Source organism: Aptenodytes patagonicus, chromosome 3 (assembly GCF_965638725.1).
Source record: "Aptenodytes patagonicus chromosome 3, bAptPat1.pri.cur, whole genome shotgun sequence".
NCBI classification, from domain to species: Eukaryota; Metazoa; Chordata; class Aves; order Sphenisciformes; family Spheniscidae; genus Aptenodytes; species Aptenodytes patagonicus.
In genome coordinates, this window is record NC_134951.1 from 23,305,442 (window position 1) to 23,323,135 (window position 17,694).

The 17,694-nt window shown below is 39.8% G+C and overlaps 1 protein-coding gene across 1 annotated transcript; it reads left to right on the plus strand.

Annotated features, from left to right (window-relative positions):
• The first annotated feature begins 9,175 nt into the window (after positions 1-9,175).
• On the plus strand, positions 9,176-13,936 carry TMEM18 (transmembrane protein 18). Its single transcript, XM_076332856.1, has 5 exons — positions 9,176-9,245; positions 9,501-9,621; positions 11,995-12,049; positions 13,115-13,208; positions 13,303-13,936. The coding sequence occupies exons 1-5, from the start codon at positions 9,198-9,200 to the stop codon at positions 13,390-13,392; spliced, it is 408 nt and encodes a 135-aa protein (XP_076188971.1). The 5' UTR covers positions 9,176-9,197; the 3' UTR covers positions 13,393-13,936.
• The last annotated feature ends 3,758 nt before the right edge of the window (positions 13,937-17,694 follow it).

Here is a 17,694-nt window from a genome sequence, read left to right on the forward strand (position 1 = left end):
GACACAGAAAGTAAAAATGGAAGGAGGGAGCTGGAGGAAGGGGATCTCCAGTTGTAGAATACTTTTCCAGGAAGGAAGGGTGGGATCTAGTTACTGGGCAGATATGTATTTCTTGCTGAATTCCTCTATTTCAACAGAACATGAGCTTTTTCCATCTAAAACCCACAGCTCTCAATTTGAAATTGGCTACTTTTTGCAAAGTACAGCACTTCAATGTGCCCTATGTACAAACACTCCCGTGATAATGTTTCCTTGCCAATGGCAATTTTTAAAACAGATCCATTTTTATGTCTTTCACTTTCCAAATAGCACACAATCCTGCAACTGCAAATATCAGGTCTGCAACTAAGAATTCTGCAATTAGGTCTGCAACTCATTGGTCTGCAGCTCTAAAAATTAGTCTTTGCCCAAAATGCTCTATGCAGTCTGCTTCTTGCATTCATCATTTACTTGGAATCATCCGTGCAACTTGACCTTTCCCACAGGTTTTCTAGGCATGCTGTGTTTAGCTTCCTAAACTTTTCTGATTTGCCTCTTATACAATTCCCTTTCCAGTGCCTCAAAGCTTCCATCCACAAATTTATTCCTTGTACAAGCATGACGGTTCAGGTTTGAGAGGAACTTCAAATCTCTGTCCCTACCACAGGCACCTACAAAGTTTAATGTGCAAGTTTCCTTTTCTCTGCAGTAGGATCTCTTGTGCAGGACACCTGATAAGGATGTGTATCTCAGCACAGTTGGGAAATCCTCATAACTCAAACTCTCTGATGTTTCTGACACAGAAGTGTCATATAAAATCCATGTACAGAACACTATCTAAAATCTCTGTCACAATCTTCCCAACAGTGGACTTGTCAGCACTAGTGTGCTATTATGGGAGACAACCTTGAATTAAAATACATATAATATCACGCTGCCTGTAAAGAGTGGTGTGTGAACAAGTCAAAACATCATCACCACAGCAACACCCCCAGACAATCGGGAATAGACCAGCAAAGCCTAGAGGCATATCCCACCAATCATGAGGGAACAACGCTGTGGAACAACCCATGAAGCTGTAAAACCTCAAACTGCAAAAAAGCTGGAGGAGGATTAACTGACTGCTTCTCAACCTTCCTGATGCAAGATGTTGTAGTGGAGCTCCCACACCTGTGCCAGAAAATTGCAACACATGAATACTCCCAGGTCATATGCTTTTAGCACACAGACAGTAAGGATAGGCCAACAGGTACTAATTCAGTATTGTCATGTGTTAAATGTACAAATGTTTATAGCTTTGCAATTATTGCCATATTTGAAAACATAGGATCGTAGAACAGAATCATAGGGTATCTCAAGTTGGAAGGGACCCATAAGGATCATCAAATCCAACTCCTTGTTCTGTGCAGGACTACCTAAAACTAAACCATATGACTAAGAGCGTTGTCCAGACACTCCTTGAACTCTGACAGGCTTGGTGCTGTGACCACTTCCCTGGGGAGCCTGTTCCAGTGACCAACCACCTTCTCAGTGAAAAACCTTTTCCTAATGTCCAATTATATCTTATCCAACGTATCTTATATAAGTGCTTATAATGTGTCCGTCTTGATTTCCATATCCAGAGATCAACCCTTAGCTAACATGCTCAGATGGTCTGAGCCATTTGGTCAAACTATACCATCAGAGCTATGGTCAGTTAAGGATACGCAACAAACACCAGAAAGTGATAACCACACATAGCTCCAGGATCAACAGGTGGATATACTGGCTTTCCAGCTCTTGGCTGTCGTTGTTGCTGAATTACCACCATTTTTCCACCCTTCACTGTTGATTCATTAGAGGAAGATGGTAAGTAAGAAGCAGCAGGAGCTCCAAAGTACAAGATTTATATCGAGTGTTCAGTCTCACAGATGAAAAGGCTGAGAACTCTCAGAACAATATGTTAAAAAAAGTATCTCTTCCAGTTGCTGATCCTGCTCCCGCCACTCCCTGCTCCATGCTGCATGTTAAGAATGAGGGGTGGGAGGGGCTAGGATGTGCCTAAGGGCATGCCCTTAAGCAGAAAATACAGTGCTGACATCAAGCTCTGGAATCAGATCAGATACAATCATGAAAGTTGCACTGCACATCCTAAATACCTCTATTCCTTCTTGCCCTTTTATTACAATAGCTGTATTGCAACTTAAATTCACTGTATTATGTGCCAGGTGCAATGCAGTCACACATCAAAGAAATGTAAAGGTATTTAATTTCCATACCATCCTGTGGAATGACACAAGGTGGTACTTCTGAGATGAAAAACAATCAATGCAGCAATTCTGAGAGAAGAAAACTTCAGAGGGAGTCAAAGAGAATGTGAAGTGTATAGAATTAAGAGCAGGATCTAAGACTGTCAGGACTGCTTTTTGCTTGCAACTGTGTTTGGCCTCTTCCACCCTGGACAAAGACCCCAACAGAAGTAAAATCTGGTTGTTTTGCCAGAACACAGCAGGGCTTTGAAAGAATTCTGAGGAGAACTTTGGTGGGATTAGTGGAATAATTTAATAGGCAGTCATGTTGGTAGGCAGCGAACAAAAAGACATTTGCATTTCAGACTGCCTGTATGGTTTGGGGATAGTGGAGGAAGAAAAGTAAGCCCGAAGAAGCCTGAAGCTATTCTGCACTGAGGAAAAAACCCTGACAGAAAGTGGATGAAAGAGATGAAGTTAAGGGAATAAGATTCTGAAAAAAACATACAAAAACATTCATTTCACTTCCAGGCTAATGCAATATTGTTTAGTGAACGCAAATAAGCAGTTATTTTTCTCATTTAAATTGAGGAATCATGGAATCAGAATACTTCAGGTTGGAAGGGACCTTAGGAGGTCATTCCAACCTCCTGCTCAAAGCAAGGTCCGCTATGAGGCCAGACCAGGTTGCTCAGGGCTTTATCCAACTGGCTCCTGAAAACCTTCAAGAATGGACACCCCACAACCCCCCTGGATAACCTGTTCCATTGTTTGATTGTCCTCGTGGGGAAAAGGCTTTTCATAGAATCATAGAATAGAACCATAGAATCATTAAGGTTGGAAAAGACCTCTAAGATCATCAAGTCCAACCATCAACCCAACACCACCATGCCCACTAAACCATGTCCCTAAGCGCCTCATCTACACGTCTTTTAAATACCTCCAGGGATGGGGACTCAACCACTTCCCTGGGCAGCCTGTTCCAATGTTTAACCACTCTTTCAGTAAAGAAATTTTTCCTCATGTCCAAATATGGAAATTTTCTTTATATCCAGCCCAAACTTCTAGGTTCAATGCCCACTATATCTTGTCCTCCCACCATACCACCAGAAGAGCCTGGCTCCATCTTTTTTACAAGCTCCTCATGAGCACTGGCAGGTTGCTATTAGGTTTCCCCTGGAGATGTCTCTTCTCCAGGCCAAACAAGTCCAGTTCCCTTCAGCACCCCACCCCCTGCCCCCAGGAAAAATGCTTCAACTCCCTGAACATTTTGTCTCTCTGCTGAACTTTTTCCAGTTTATCATGATCGTCCTTGTATTTGAGGTACCCAAACCTAGATGCAGATGTGGTCTAATGAATGCTGAATCCCTTAATCTCCTGGATATGCTGTTAATATAGCCCAGGAGACTGTTGGCACTGTTTGCTGCCAGGGCACATTGCTGGTTTATGTTCAGCTTTTTGCCCCCCAGGCTCCCCAGGTCGTGCTCAGCAGTGCTGTTCCCCAGCCAGTCAGTCCCAGTTTGTATCACTGGGAAATCAAAAGTATAGAACAATGTAGGTCAAACCTCTGGAGGTCATCCAGTCCAATACTCTTTCTCAAAAGCAGGGCTAACCTAAAGGTTAGATGAAGTGGCATCCATCATCTAAACCTGAAACCCACAAATGACATACACAAAACAATCCACAGGAGGTTTTAAATTCTATTTCTAAAGAAATCTTTAAAACACTATTATTATTACTATTTTCCAAGTACATCTTAGCAAATAAAAGATGGTACTATAAGAAGGTAAAGAGATGACAGCAGCTGCAAAAATAATGGAAGCACTCAAAAATAATTACTCAATAATGGCAAGGACAGGGAAGGTGAAGGATTTTAGTGAAACGTGCATTAGAATGAATACCAGACCCAGACTCACTTCAGTTGCATTGGGAAGCAAATGCAAATTTAAGATAGCTTTTCAGCGCAACCATGAAAATAAGGAAAATCTTCAGGGCAAATAAAAATGATGGTCTGAAAGTGACCACAGCAATAATGATCGTACAGACTCCTCTCCCAGGCTCAGTCTATTTTCATACTGAAACTGCTCAGGCCTCTCAAAGCTCTGAAAAGACTATCCAAGACATTCAGTGCAACAGACTACTCTACTCCAACAGGAGCAGGCTGGGAGGTGCAGAGCTGAGCAGCCCCTGTCCCCACAGCAGAACTTGGCACTGGGGTCTTTGCAAAGCACAGAAATTGGGTATACGTGTCACTAACCCCCACATGTACCCACCTCCTACCTCTGCATTGACCGGGGCTCTGGTGAGGGGCTGCCCCATTCACTAGCTTGCTTGTCTTCTTACAGCTTTTCCTTTCCCTAATGGAGACACAGAAGATACCCATTAATCCTTCCTTTTGTCCCCCAGCCTACCTGCCATGTGCTCCTGGGAGAATCTCAGCTCTGCTCCCATCCTTGGGTGGCAGACAGCAGGGTCCAGTGCACTGCCAGACACATGTTCATGATCACATTAGCAGACAAAGGAAGAAATGGGAAGTGGGGAATGCGGAAAGGGGAGAGAACAGCTTGGAAAAAGCCAGGGGGAAACCAAAGGGCAGCTCTGGTACCATCCCTCTGGAACCTTAATTTCCTGTCAGTGAGAAAACCAGATCATTCTCATTGGGGTCATTGCCCTTCTCATGTCCAGAGAAGGGCAACGAGGCTGGTGAAGGGTTTGGAGAACAAGTCTTCTGAGGAGCGGCTGAGGGAACTGGGGTTGTTTAGCCTGCAGAAAAGGAGGCTGAGGGGAGACCTCATCACTCTCTACAACTACCTGAAAGGAGGTTGTGGCGAGGTGGGTGTCGGTCTCTTCTCCCAAGTAACAAGTGATAGGACGAGAGGAAATGGCCTCAAGTTGCGCCAGGGGAGGTTTAGATTGGATGTGAGGAAAAATTTCTTTACTGAAAGAGTGGTTAAACATTGGAGCAGGCTGCCCAGGGAAGTGGTGGAGTCCCCATCCCTGGAGGTATTTAAAAGACGAGTAGATGAGGCACTTAGGGACATGGTTTAGTGGGCATGGTGGTGTTGGGTTGACGGTTGGACTCGATGATCTTAGAGGTCTTTTCCAACCTCAATGATTCTATGATTCTATGGGGTCCTGCACATCTTATGCTGCTGAAGACTCAGATCATGCCCTCAGAACCAACCCTTCACCAAGCATCCCACGGCTGGCAGGAGAAGCAGCAGGAAGCAGCAGTTCACCCACCCTGACTGGTGAAGGCAGCCACCCACCACTCTGACTTGTGTCAAACAGAAGAATGGCAAAAAACAGTGAAAGCCTCCCAAGCCTGTCACTGAGTGTAACCTGTATAAAACCACCCACTCACACAAAGATCTTCACTACATCTGCCCAGATCCAGCTAATGAGATGAATCCCACATGAAGTAGTGAATAAAAGTTATGTAGGCTTTGCTGTATTACTGTCACTTGAGTTAACTGTTTGGAACTGTAATGGGACAGGGATGCCCAGGTACTTTGCTTGTTTGTCAAGGTTACAGTTGCTGAGGTTGATGAACTTCTGTACCTGGTGGCTCAATCTGTTCATAACTCACTGAAAGCTGTCATCTGGCAAGGCTGTGGTCACACATTCTGATTGCAAGTAACAATCCACGTGATAAACCAAGGAACAATGGGCCAACACATCTGTATGGTGCAGTCAACAACTCAAGTGCTCTTGAAAACAATATTGTAAGAATTCCTAGTTCTGCATTCAGAGATCTCTGCCGGGAGATCAAGCTCAGGGACACCCAAAGAAAAGCCTGAGCCTCATCAACTCCAAGAAGACCCTCAAAGACTGGGTGGCTGTAGATCAACATGCATGTTATGGACAAGGACAGCAGAATAACTGCAGGCTGTGATCCAACAATCCCGACATGTAACCTCTAATCAGGAGATCAGAGGATGCATCTGTTGTCACACTGACCTACCTCATCGCACAAAGACATTTATAAGCTATTTATATTTTGCATTTTGTATATTTTAATTGATGTTTAAAGACAAGAAAGTTCCCCATAACATTTGCCCAAGAAACTGCCTGTTTAAATTGAGACTGTTGTAAAGAGTTTCACCCACAAAGGCTTGAAAAGCTTAGATAGCTCAAGACAACCCCATCCCTTGTAAACAAAATCCAGTTTATAATGGAACACACCCTGCAAAGACAGAACATGTAATATATCAAATGCAAAGAATAAAATGGTGTAGGACATGGCTTGCTCAGCACAAGGACAGCAGAAATTTATATTTAATTTTTCAAACGTATTTTAAATATGGATCCTATATTGCAAAGCACTTTAGCTTCTTAAGGCAGAAACTAAAAATGCATTATCACAAAAGCAAACCTATATCTCAGGATATTAATGAAACAAGATCATTAAAAATTATCTATCTGCTAATTCAAAGACTCATCAAACAAAATAAAAGAAATGAAGCATTTCCCATACTTGTAGGGAACTTCAAAAACAAAAGTTCTTTACCATTCTCGTGGAGAATAGGAGCTGCATTTCCCTCAGCAGCAAGTCTAAAAGACACTTCCAAGTGATCTCTAGTGCAGTGCCATAAGATTTGCTAGTGAACATCTAAGGCTACCGCTAGAAACATCATTCAGCATTTAAGTTTGGGATTCCCTATCATAAGTAGGCTTTTTCACCACCCAGCTTGTCTTTTCAGCAACCTAAACTTAAGATAAACATGTGATTTTAGATCCTTTCCTATGTAAAGCAAATGAAGTTTTTCAGTTGTTAAAAGGGAAAAAAAATTCCCTTTACCAACCTACTTCTTTTTGATCTTTCATCCAATCTACTTGGATAATACTGTAGTGCAGAAAGAAATTACATAGGAATCTGAATCTTACAACAGAAAACTGAGACTGAGTTTTAGAAACTACTTAAGTTACTTACAGAAATATTTATATATTATCATTGGTACTGTACATTTCTGGTTACTAGAGCATTTTTAAAATTTTGATCTAAATGTAGCATACAGGCTCTGTGAAAAAGCTGTAAAAGGACAAATACACGGGTTTTGCCCTATGAAAGAGCAATGTATCCATTTGTTACCTTTTAAGTATCTTCTGTTTCACATTTCATTCTCCACTAAAAATAACTAAAGATAACCTATACCACACAAAAGATCTGGTAATATTTATGTATCTGCTACCACCTGGTGACAAACAGCATTATTGACTTTATCCTAGTCAATCTTAAAGAAGCAACTCCTATTTCCCTATAAGAAAGTTTCCACTGCTGCTACAGTGGCTGACAGTAAAAGCTACATGAATTTTTTAATACAGTATGTTGTAGCCATAATAAGCCACTAATTTCCTATCCACCCAGCTTGTCCGCATCACAGATTCACCACTGACCAGCATATTCTGCTCATAAAGCAGCTACTATAGCCTTCATTCACTGAAGCCTTTCAGCTGTTGCAGATGGTTACTGTAGTCAATTACTGAGCAATTAAAAAAAACTGATTCCTCGTTTACAAAAATCCAAAACCATTTGATTTGTTACACTAGCCATAAGACTTTCCAAATGACAAGTCAATTTCTTCTGGTCTTATTTCCCAATCTACAATGTGGAATCAAAACATCTTTTTTCCCCCCGTCTTAAAATTAAGAGCAGTATGGTAGTAAAAAAGACCACCTTTGCATCACACTACTTAATTTTACAATGCTTTAAGTAAAAGCCTCGATCGGCCTCCAGGTATTATTGTTGTTGAGAAAAAGACTACCAAAAACCTAAAGCAAAACAGAGAAATAAATCCTCAGTTTCAGGTATCTCACACTAAGTTGCAGAAGTGTGACAGTGAAAAGGGACTAGTTCACAGTGATGACCTGTATTTGGCTATATGGTAGACTAAATGAAAATAGTATTTGTAATATTTACTTATACATGCACTTCCAAACATTTTGGAAAAAAGCCAAAGTTTCACATCTGATAAGCCAAAGTGTCAGAAAAAATAATTTCACGAAAGCAGAATGTGGAGCTATATATGACAGTATGGTTTGTTTGACAAAGCTAATCCTATTAAGATTCATAAAGTCGCCTGGCTTAGTTGATAGGAATCTGAGTTTGAAATCTCTCTTTAAGTGATAGGTCTTTTAAGAGGGGTCGGTTCTTCCAGACCTACATGCATTTAGCAAAAGGAGTTATAAATAAGAGGTTTAATCTTTTAAATGTCTTATTCACATTCCATTGTACAGTTTTGGGGTTTTTTTATTTGGAAAAAAAATAGTATTTTTCACTTGACTCAAGTTCCTGTCTGGAGTGCTCAACTTGATTTTTTTGTCAGAAATTTCCAGCTGGGCTTAAAACTCCCTTTTTCCTGCACTTCCATCCCTAAAGCAGCTGAAGCCAGACACTGAGAGTTGCCGAGAGAAGACCAAAAAGCCAACTCCAATGCTGGGCCACCGATCCAAAGTGCCCTGAATGCCTTGACACCAGCCTGACTCCACTGAGCAGATCGTGACAAAAAATACTCTCCTACTAGCTTCCTAACTTCAGTATCAAATGCTAAAAACATAACTAGAGCTTCTTGCCCCTTTTCTGAAAAGGCAGGGTTATTTTTGAGGAATGCAATTTCAGTCACAGAAGCAGGAGAGATGGTTCTGACCTGGTGCTACCCTCAGGAGAGGCAGCCGCTGGGGTGTGGAGAACCACCTTTGCTCTCCCTCCCAAATACGGGTCCAGGCACCATCTTTTCCCCCTCTGAGAAGATGGGGGCGGCACTGGAAGCACCACCCGTGCGAGATAAGCGGCCACCTTCCCCTCCACTGCCCTAGAGGGAGAAACGACGCTCTCTCTGCGGCCCAACACCTTCACGCTACCGCCGCGGGGCAGGGAACCGGCGGCTGCCGAAGTCTCGCGAGAAGCCGCCCAACGGCCGCCGCGGCGGCCGTTGGGCGGCTTCTCGCGAGACTTCGGCGGCAGCCAGCAGCGGCGCTGCTGCCGCCGCCATGGAGCAGCCGCTGAGCAGCCCACCGGGGTTGTCCACCATCCTGGCGGTGAGGAGGGGGCCGGAGCCGGGCTGGCCGCATGCCCGGGGAGAGGGGAGGAGGCACCGGCCGCCGGGGGTGTGGGGGGGAAGTCCGCGCAGGGGTGCTCGCACCTTCCCCAGCTTGGCACGGGGCGGGCTGGTGAGCGCGGTCCGTGACTGAAAACGGTTGTTTCAGTGCGGGAGAAGGAAAGCCGCTCGCTTTAACTGCCTGGTGACACTCCTTCTCCTCCCATAGCCTAATCTCCTTTCATTTTGTCTGTAGAAGACGGACTGGTCCGAGCCCTGGCTGGTGGGGCTGGCGGTTTTCCACATCTTCTGTTTCTTCCTAACGTGCATCTCTTTCCAGCACTACCGGGTGCAAATAGGGCACTTCCTCTGCATGGGTGAGTCGTGTATTCATGCTTCCGTGAACCGGCATTAGGGTGATAAAGAGCATGTGCGCTGTTTAAGCTGCTAATACTGTTAAAGAGCTTCTTTTGGTCTCTTAATGATAACCGTTTTCTTCATGTACTTGCACAGCACACGGTTTTATACTTTGCAGCAGATAAAGTGCGTGCAAATTAGTATTTCTCTTATAGTAATGCATGTGTCTATATGTGATAAACTGTTATAGAAGCTGCTATGACCTGTAAATATGTATTTATTTAGTTTCCAAGACTGTATGAAGTAGTGACTTAAAACCCTGGCCTTAGTGAGGATCTGGGATAAGTAAGGTTTCTGCATGGTAAATGCTGTGTGTATCACAGCTTCCCGAGAAATTGTTGCTGTGCTGGAGAAGCAGAAAAGTAATTGGCTGAGAGCCAGCAGTTGCTTTCTGCTCTGCCTTATTCTAATGCCGCAGTTAAGTGAATATGGTCAGCTTTCAGCTGGATTCATTTCTGGAGCAGGTTCACCATATGCCCTGCTGACAGCTGTGATAATGGCATGAGGAAGAGCAAGACTGGTTCAGTACACAGCAGTACCAGCTTGTGTTATCTCAGGTTTTATCACACTTCAGCCTGAGAATCCACAGTGGCCTTGCACAGCTTTAGAATCCACAGTGGCCTTGCACAGCCAAAGCTGTGTCTTTATAGCTGACGGGATGAAGATCTAGTAGCTTTGCAGAGGGTATTTGGTTTAATTAAGATGGTACGGATTTGGGTTAGATCCGTGTATTATGAGCAGTACCTTGGTTCTAGCCATGGGTTGGATTCTCTGGTGGGTTGGGGTTTTTTACACAGCATCTCAGTTCTGTCATGACTGCAGGAAGAATGAGCGATTGAAAGAGATTTGCAGGCAAAAAGCTACTTGAAGACTACGTTGACTTTTTAAAATACCATTTAGTGAACTAGTCAAGTTGGGAGAGGAAGCATAGCCTCCTCAAAACTGCAAATAACTCAGCTAAAGCTAAGGTTTCGATAACATTAAGTACCCCCAGAAAGGAATCTAGAAACCTTAGTAATGTCTATACATCCACTTGTAACTGCAGATTTTAAAATGATCTACAGAGGGCAAAATAACTATGCCCTGTTTATGACACATTAGGCCTGAAAGTTCCCTATAAGAATACAGGCTTTTCTTTCTTAAATTTAGTAGTAGACATTCAGAATTTCCAATGACATGCTGGTTACTTTAGACTCTTTATCTAAAGTATTCCCGGTGTTACTAACACTAGTTTGAATGCCCAAGGTCTAAATGCATTGGAAAATGCAGTGGAACTGGTCATTGCTGGCTTTTTAACCCAGATATGATGTAAATTTGCTGTTAAACAAGAAGGGTGCATAAAAATATCCATATTGAATCCAAGCCTTGTTTGTACCTGAAAAACTGAACCACTTTTGATATGTCTGCAATATAAATAATTTTGTATTGTAGATAGTCAGAAATAACTGAGGAAATGAGGCAATTATCACAGTGGTTTATCTTGGCAGTTGGGCAGCTATAGGTATGTTTATACTGTGCAGTACCAAGCAGAGATAATCCAGATGGCAAAGCAAGATAGCACTCCTTCATATCACCAAACTAGTTATTTAATTGCCTTGTACAGGTCATCTTTAGCCACTGACTGTTTTTTTTACTTTGTTTCTCATGGAAAATGTTACAAGGACAAATTTAAAATTTTGTAGTTGTATTGCTTTTCTGGTAAACATGTGATTGCACTGAATTTTCTTACTGTCTTGATGGCTTCATATTGCATGTAATTGTTGAGTAAGAATATGCTAGTTTCCAACTGACTGCAGCAGACTACTCTGCTATACACCTATTCAAACAAAGTTTGTATTTTACCAAAATGCTTATATATAATTAGTACCCTAACTTCAGATAGTAATGTTAGCTGTAGCAGTGTGACACCATAACATCTAAAATGATAACTTAATTCCATAGCAATTCTGGGGAGTGCTGGCATTTCTTTTTACAGACATAACTTAGAAGCAGTCACCAAGAAGATTGTTGGAAAAAATCCTGATTATTATTTTTTTTTAATTCATTTGTATGCAGAGTTCTTTCTGTAAGCTCAGATGAGTAGGATTTTATGTTTGTTTGTTTGTAATATAGTAGGTATGTTTTGTGATCAATTTATACTTCTTAGTAGCTATATGGGACATTTAAATCAGAATTGGTTCTGTGCAATTAACGGTTAAATGTGTAGTTTCATCTTCTGAGGATCAAGGAATTCTAATGTCTGGTAAGTATATGTCGTTAGTATACATGGCAGAACTGATGGCAGTTTATTTTTAAGGAAATACTGAATCTAATATTTTTCTTTTGTTTTACAGTGGGCTTAGTGTACTGTGCTGAATATATAAATGAATTAGCAGCCATGAATTGGAGGTAAATGTCTTCACTTTCATTTTTGCATTTAAATGAATGTTCTTCTAAAAATGTTCCTTTTTTCATACCATTCCCAGAAAGCATTAATTTAAAGAGAGTCGCTCATGCCTCATCAGTAGAATGTGATGGCAGAGGGTCTTTTGCATAGATTGATATAAAACTTTTGAACAAAACCATACAGTACAACATAGTTATCACTTAGCTTATAAGAAAAGGTAACTTTTAATAGCTAGCATGTATTTATTGTACTGCTTAAAATCTATGTTTATATGGATGGTTGTAAACTAACTAGTCAGAGAGCTAAAAGAAAAGCAGAGTGGGATGGTTAAGGGGAAGAGGATGTGGGCTTTGGTTTTGGGTTTTTTTTGGGGGGTGGTTCTTTGGTAGCTATTCATGTTTAATAAGCTGAAGTTAAGCACCACTTCTCAAAAATATCACTACTATTTTATATACTTATTTATATGCATAAAAACATTAAAATTTGCCTGTTTTACTAAGCCTGTGTACCAGAATTAAACTGATGGCTTATTTTTATAAGCACCAAACTAACCTTTCCCTGATGTAACTGGAAATTATGTGTTTAACACCACTTTATGCAGGCATCTAATGGTAAGTCTTTATGTTCCACTTCAGGCATACACGACCTAAATTACAGCTTTGCTACATTTATTATTTCTGTTATCTTTTCTAATATGAGTAACCAAAATACCTAAGAAAGTCATTCCAGACACTTCAGGATAAGCATGATTTCTGATGCACAAAAATATATGTACAAACGTAGTCACATCAGTAAGTTACTTAATCTGTGGTTGTTTTATTTAGGTTTTGCACAGTAAAACCTTAAAGAAAAGAAAGACTGGATTTTGTAATAAATATTCATAACTGATGAGATATTGACTGTCTCTTTATTCTGACTTAATACAGTAGAATGCTGGCCTATGCTTGGGGATCCCAAGAAGTAGGATAATCTGTACAATGTCCATGTTGACTAGTTACTGTGAAAGTATAATGTTATGTGAACTACACTGAATAAAGCTTCTTTTATTTTAATTTTATTTCTTTCAGGCTGTTTTCTAAATACCAATACTTTGATTCAAGAGGAATGTTTATTTCACTAGTATTTTCAGCACCACTGCTGGTGAATACTATTGTAATTGTGGTATGTATGTGTTCATTTATATGGTTGTTTTCATTAAATTGATAAGTAAACGTATGTGGATTAGTTAAATTTAATAATTTACTTAACTTTTCAGGTCACCTGGGTTTACAGAACTTTGAATGTAATGACTGAACTGAAGACACTACAGCAGAGGATGAAAGCAGGAAAAGAGAAAAAGAAGTGAAAGCACCTAACTGATTTTTTTTTTAATTTTTTTTTTTATTGTAATAATACTTGTCCAGGTAATCAGTCCTTCTGTATGTTTATCCAGAAACGGCAATGTTTTTGTGTCTGGTGTCAAGAGGACTTCGCAACATGTGGCCATGGACAATTAGGTAAAAGCCGGTAACCAACAATATATTTGAATTGGCTGTGAAGTTGAGAAACCCAGTCTTAACAGGTCTTTCTGCCCTTCAATGTTAGGTAGTTTTCACCATGACCAAGGCTATTAGTATTGGTGAGACACAGTCTTCCAGTTGGTTTCCATTTGCCTATATATTTTTTAACTATGTCTTAACTGTGTGTTTATTAAGTATGCAGTCTTCTGCTGCTTAAGCCAACTGGAGCTGTGTTGTGAATTCCAGTAAATGAGGGATTGTATTCAGAATACCTCAGGAATCCATGCTTCTATGAAGCGTTAAACTTCTTTATAAATCAAGTTTCATACTTCCTATGTGTATTGTGTGCCAGTAGCATTTTATAAATAAAATTATCTGCTGTATCTTAAATGGAGGTAATTTGAATTAATTTTTAGTAAGATTTTTTTCTGTCTTTTTTTTCATAAAAATTACCAGTTTGGTAAAATCTTGTATTTCATTTGTGTAATTCAAAATGATCTGTGCATTGTTTTCAATTTACATTTCATTATTTTAATGCTGCTGGATAAATATCTTTTCTTGAAACTGGATGTAATTTTGATAGTATTTTTTGCTTATTTGTAGAAGAGAAAGGAAGGGAAGAAACTTTAGGACGTTCTATGCAATTTTGTTTCTATTTTTTTTAGATTACTTTTTTTTTAATGCTTTACTTTTTTTAATAAATAACTGAAAATGAAAAAATTACTCTGGTAAACATGAAGAAGACTTCAGTTTTGCTTGGAGTAACCTGTTTTTATTGAATTAAGGAAATTTATGGGGGGAAATGAACACAATGGAATACTGTCCGTACATATTTAGTAAAAGTTGTATCTGGAAGCAGTTAAACCTTTGTGTGGAGACCTAAGCTTCTGTCTAAAATAGATGTCATTTAAGACGTAGGAAAGATGATCTACAAAATTGAACTTTGACTAATGTGAAGAACAGCTGGGTACAAAACCACAGAACACTAGTATGTTTTTAAGCTTGCATGTATTTGTGAAAGTAATTTTAAATACGTGAATAGTCTTCACAACAGTGGAAATACGGACCTGAGGGAGACAAGCAGATGAATATACACACGCAGTTTGTGAGTGTCTTAGGGAAAGAGTGAAACTGTTTCTGGAGGGCTTCACAGCATTGTGGAAGGGCAGTGCAGTGTTAGTCTGGGATCCATTTCTTTACCTTTCCCATGAATTAATTAGCATGGCTTTCCTCACTCATTTCTCTATCAAGAATTACAGGCAGCTAGGCTACTTTATATTAGCAAACTAGATAGATGCAGGCTTGCTATATTATTGTCCATTCTGCTGCGACTCTTGATGCAATGTTGGGTAGCGTCAACTGTCACTTCTCCATGAAAGCATCTCTTGTGGTCTGGTAGATAGCATGTGCCTTTTGGGAACAGTCCCTGTTCTGAACAAGTGAATAGAATCTATCCAAATAGCTGCAAGATAGGCTGGGGCACCTGTCTTCAGGACCAAGGAACAGGCCTGTTTGATTTTATATAGATGTAATCCTCCCAGGCTGGTTTAGAAAAGTGCATACCTTTCCCCAGCTGAAATCTTTCATACATGGCCTTAAGCATGACCACGCAAATGTTGTGCTCCTGCCTTTCCTCTTGTGAACTGTTCTGCAACAATATCAATGCACAATTGTTTTAGTATCACACACTTAAAGCTGTCGTACCTCATCGTACTGAGATACCACCTGTTACCAATAGCCTTTGGCTTCACAACATGTATGAATTTGATTCACAGTAAATGAGGTGGTTCAGAGCAGCTAAGCAGCAAGTCTCTTGCAATGGAAAACGATGTGCCTTATGTAGTACATCAAAGGCAAACTTTCCCCAAATAGTTGAGTATTTTGTCTCCTTCCTTGTGTGTGAGGTTGGAAAAAAATGAAAATTTTCTCTTCTGTAAGTATGTGGAACTGGTGAGATACAGCAATTAGAACTGTCCTTTCTAGCATAACATAGACAAGATAACAGAAATTACTTTTTCTGTATTGCCCAATTTTGTGTTAGTCTTGCTTGGCACAAGATTTATTAGAGACATTCTCTCTACCTTTGGGAATCCCAAGTGAAATAAAATAAACTTCTGCTTGCTTAAATTCTCTTTCCTCTTCCGCTCAGTGTAGTTGATCTTTCAGGCAGTATTTCATTTTGTGTTGCATTACCAGAGTAATTTTGCCCTTTAATATAAGATCCCAGGACATTACAGCCCTTTAACAAAGTTGAAGAGCGAAGAACCCTAGAGTGTGAGTGGCAGGCACTTTATTTTTAATTGGCAAGTAAAAATCCATTTGGGCTGTATATTATCTGTTCATTTCTGATACCACTGACATAATGCAATAGCTAGTAGGCGGATAATACTTGGTTTAGAAAGTATCAACGTGATGGGGGGTTTTTTCTAAAAATATTGCTGAGTGAACGTATAAACAGCTCCAAATTCCAAAATTCTATCTATTTTTTGAAGGATGAACATGTCAGAATGTACACTTTAAAATTGTAAGCTTGGTGTTTTTAAGCCTTCTCTGACTACTGAAACTATAATAAGTAAATGTAACACTTATGGAAGATAAATTTTCACAAACACAAAAATGTGGTTTCCGTATATATGTTTGTCAGAAAAATATTCCCATTTTCTACATTTCAGAAAGACTTAAACTTTTATCTGAGTTGCCCTCTAGCTAACCCTGCCTAAGAAACACTAAATTTAAGAGCTAAGTTTAAAAAAAAAAAAAAAGTAGGTGTCTTTAACCATAAGAGAAACCCTCAGAATTAAGTAAAGTGTGGCTTTTCTTCATTATGTGACTGGATTTATGAAGTGATAGTGCAGTAACATAATGTAAGGGCCTACTTGCTGACAAATCAAAATAATTACATCATGAATTTAGAGACTGTTTTGCCTATTTAGAATTTTGTATGTATAAGTGAATGAGAACCAAATGTTTAAGGCTGGTGCAATACCTTTGCTTTTAATTGGGGGATCTGAATTCAGGTTGCTTGCGAAAGAGCCTGTTCATTTCAGTTTAGAACATGCATACAGAAAAGCTGGTAGCTGCTCAGCTGGATCCTTTGGAGAGTAAGACGAGACAGAGGTGATCTGTTAACTGGTTCTGTGTATCTCGAAGGCAGTGTCTCAAATCTTCAGCCTTCCTTAATATGTCTTTCCAGAATAGCACATGGTGTCAGCCAGTGAGGAAAAACATTAAAAGGGAGAAAGTAATATTAACCTGGCAACTTCACCAGAGTAGAAAGTAGTTCTGTTGCATATAAATCTGTGAAAAGATAGATTAGCAGAATTTAGTTGGCAAACTTCTGGAGTTTGAAGTTGGCCTTGTTCCCTATGGAAAACTAGTAACTGAGATGAGATGAGATGAGTTTCCAAGAATGAGAACCTAGAATTCTTTTTCCACATCCACTAAAATGCCATATCCTTAGCTTTGGAGTGTATTTTCACCTCTTTTTGGTGCAGTGAATCATTATTCTAGACAAAATGGAACAGATCCAATAAGGGAATTTGAATGTCTGTTCCTCAGGAGTATTTGCTAGCTTAGTAAATATGTGTTTTGAATATCCCCATCTCCCATAAAAAACACCTATCTCCCAAAGGCACAGAAGGACAGTAAATTGAGGTCTGCATCCTTGTGTGTATTCTAAATAAAGAACTTTGAAGGACAGTCTTACTTATTTTCATCAGCTGGGTCTTAAAAGAAGGGAACTACTCTAGAAAAGCTATGTTAGATGGTGATCTGCTGTGGCTGTGAATCCTAAATGGAGGAAGAGAATGGAGAATTGCTTTGTGGATTTTGAGAATCATAAGCTCAAATCTTGAACTCTGCTTTTTATAGGAACTGGGAATGTCAGGAAAAGGAGTAGTGATTCTTTGTGTGAACAAGATAGAAAAGAATACAGCTGTAATGTAGGGAATGTTCTATTTCTTTAAATACAGCTAAACATTTTTGCTTACTTTTATTGTAAGCTTGATTAAAAATTAGAAGCAAAATTTAATTTTTCACTGTAGATGAACACACGATTTTTATCATTATCAAAGTATGTTTCTCTGTTTAGGAAACTCACATATTGTGCATATTTGTTTATTTAAATGTTTTTAATATTTCTAAATACG

Excerpts from the sequence above, each read along its gene's own strand:
- TMEM18 (XM_076332856.1), top strand. The coding sequence starts at position 9,198 with ATGGAGCAGCCGCTGAGCAGCCCACCGGGGTTGTCCACCATCCTGGCG. Across the intron at positions 9,246-9,500 it reads GGTTGTCCACCATCCTGGCG|AAGACGGACTGGTCCGAGCC; the intron begins GTGAGGAGGGGG and ends TTTTGTCTGTAG. Across the intron at positions 9,622-11,994 it reads AGGGCACTTCCTCTGCATGG|TGGGCTTAGTGTACTGTGCT; the intron begins GTGAGTCGTGTA and ends TTTGTTTTACAG.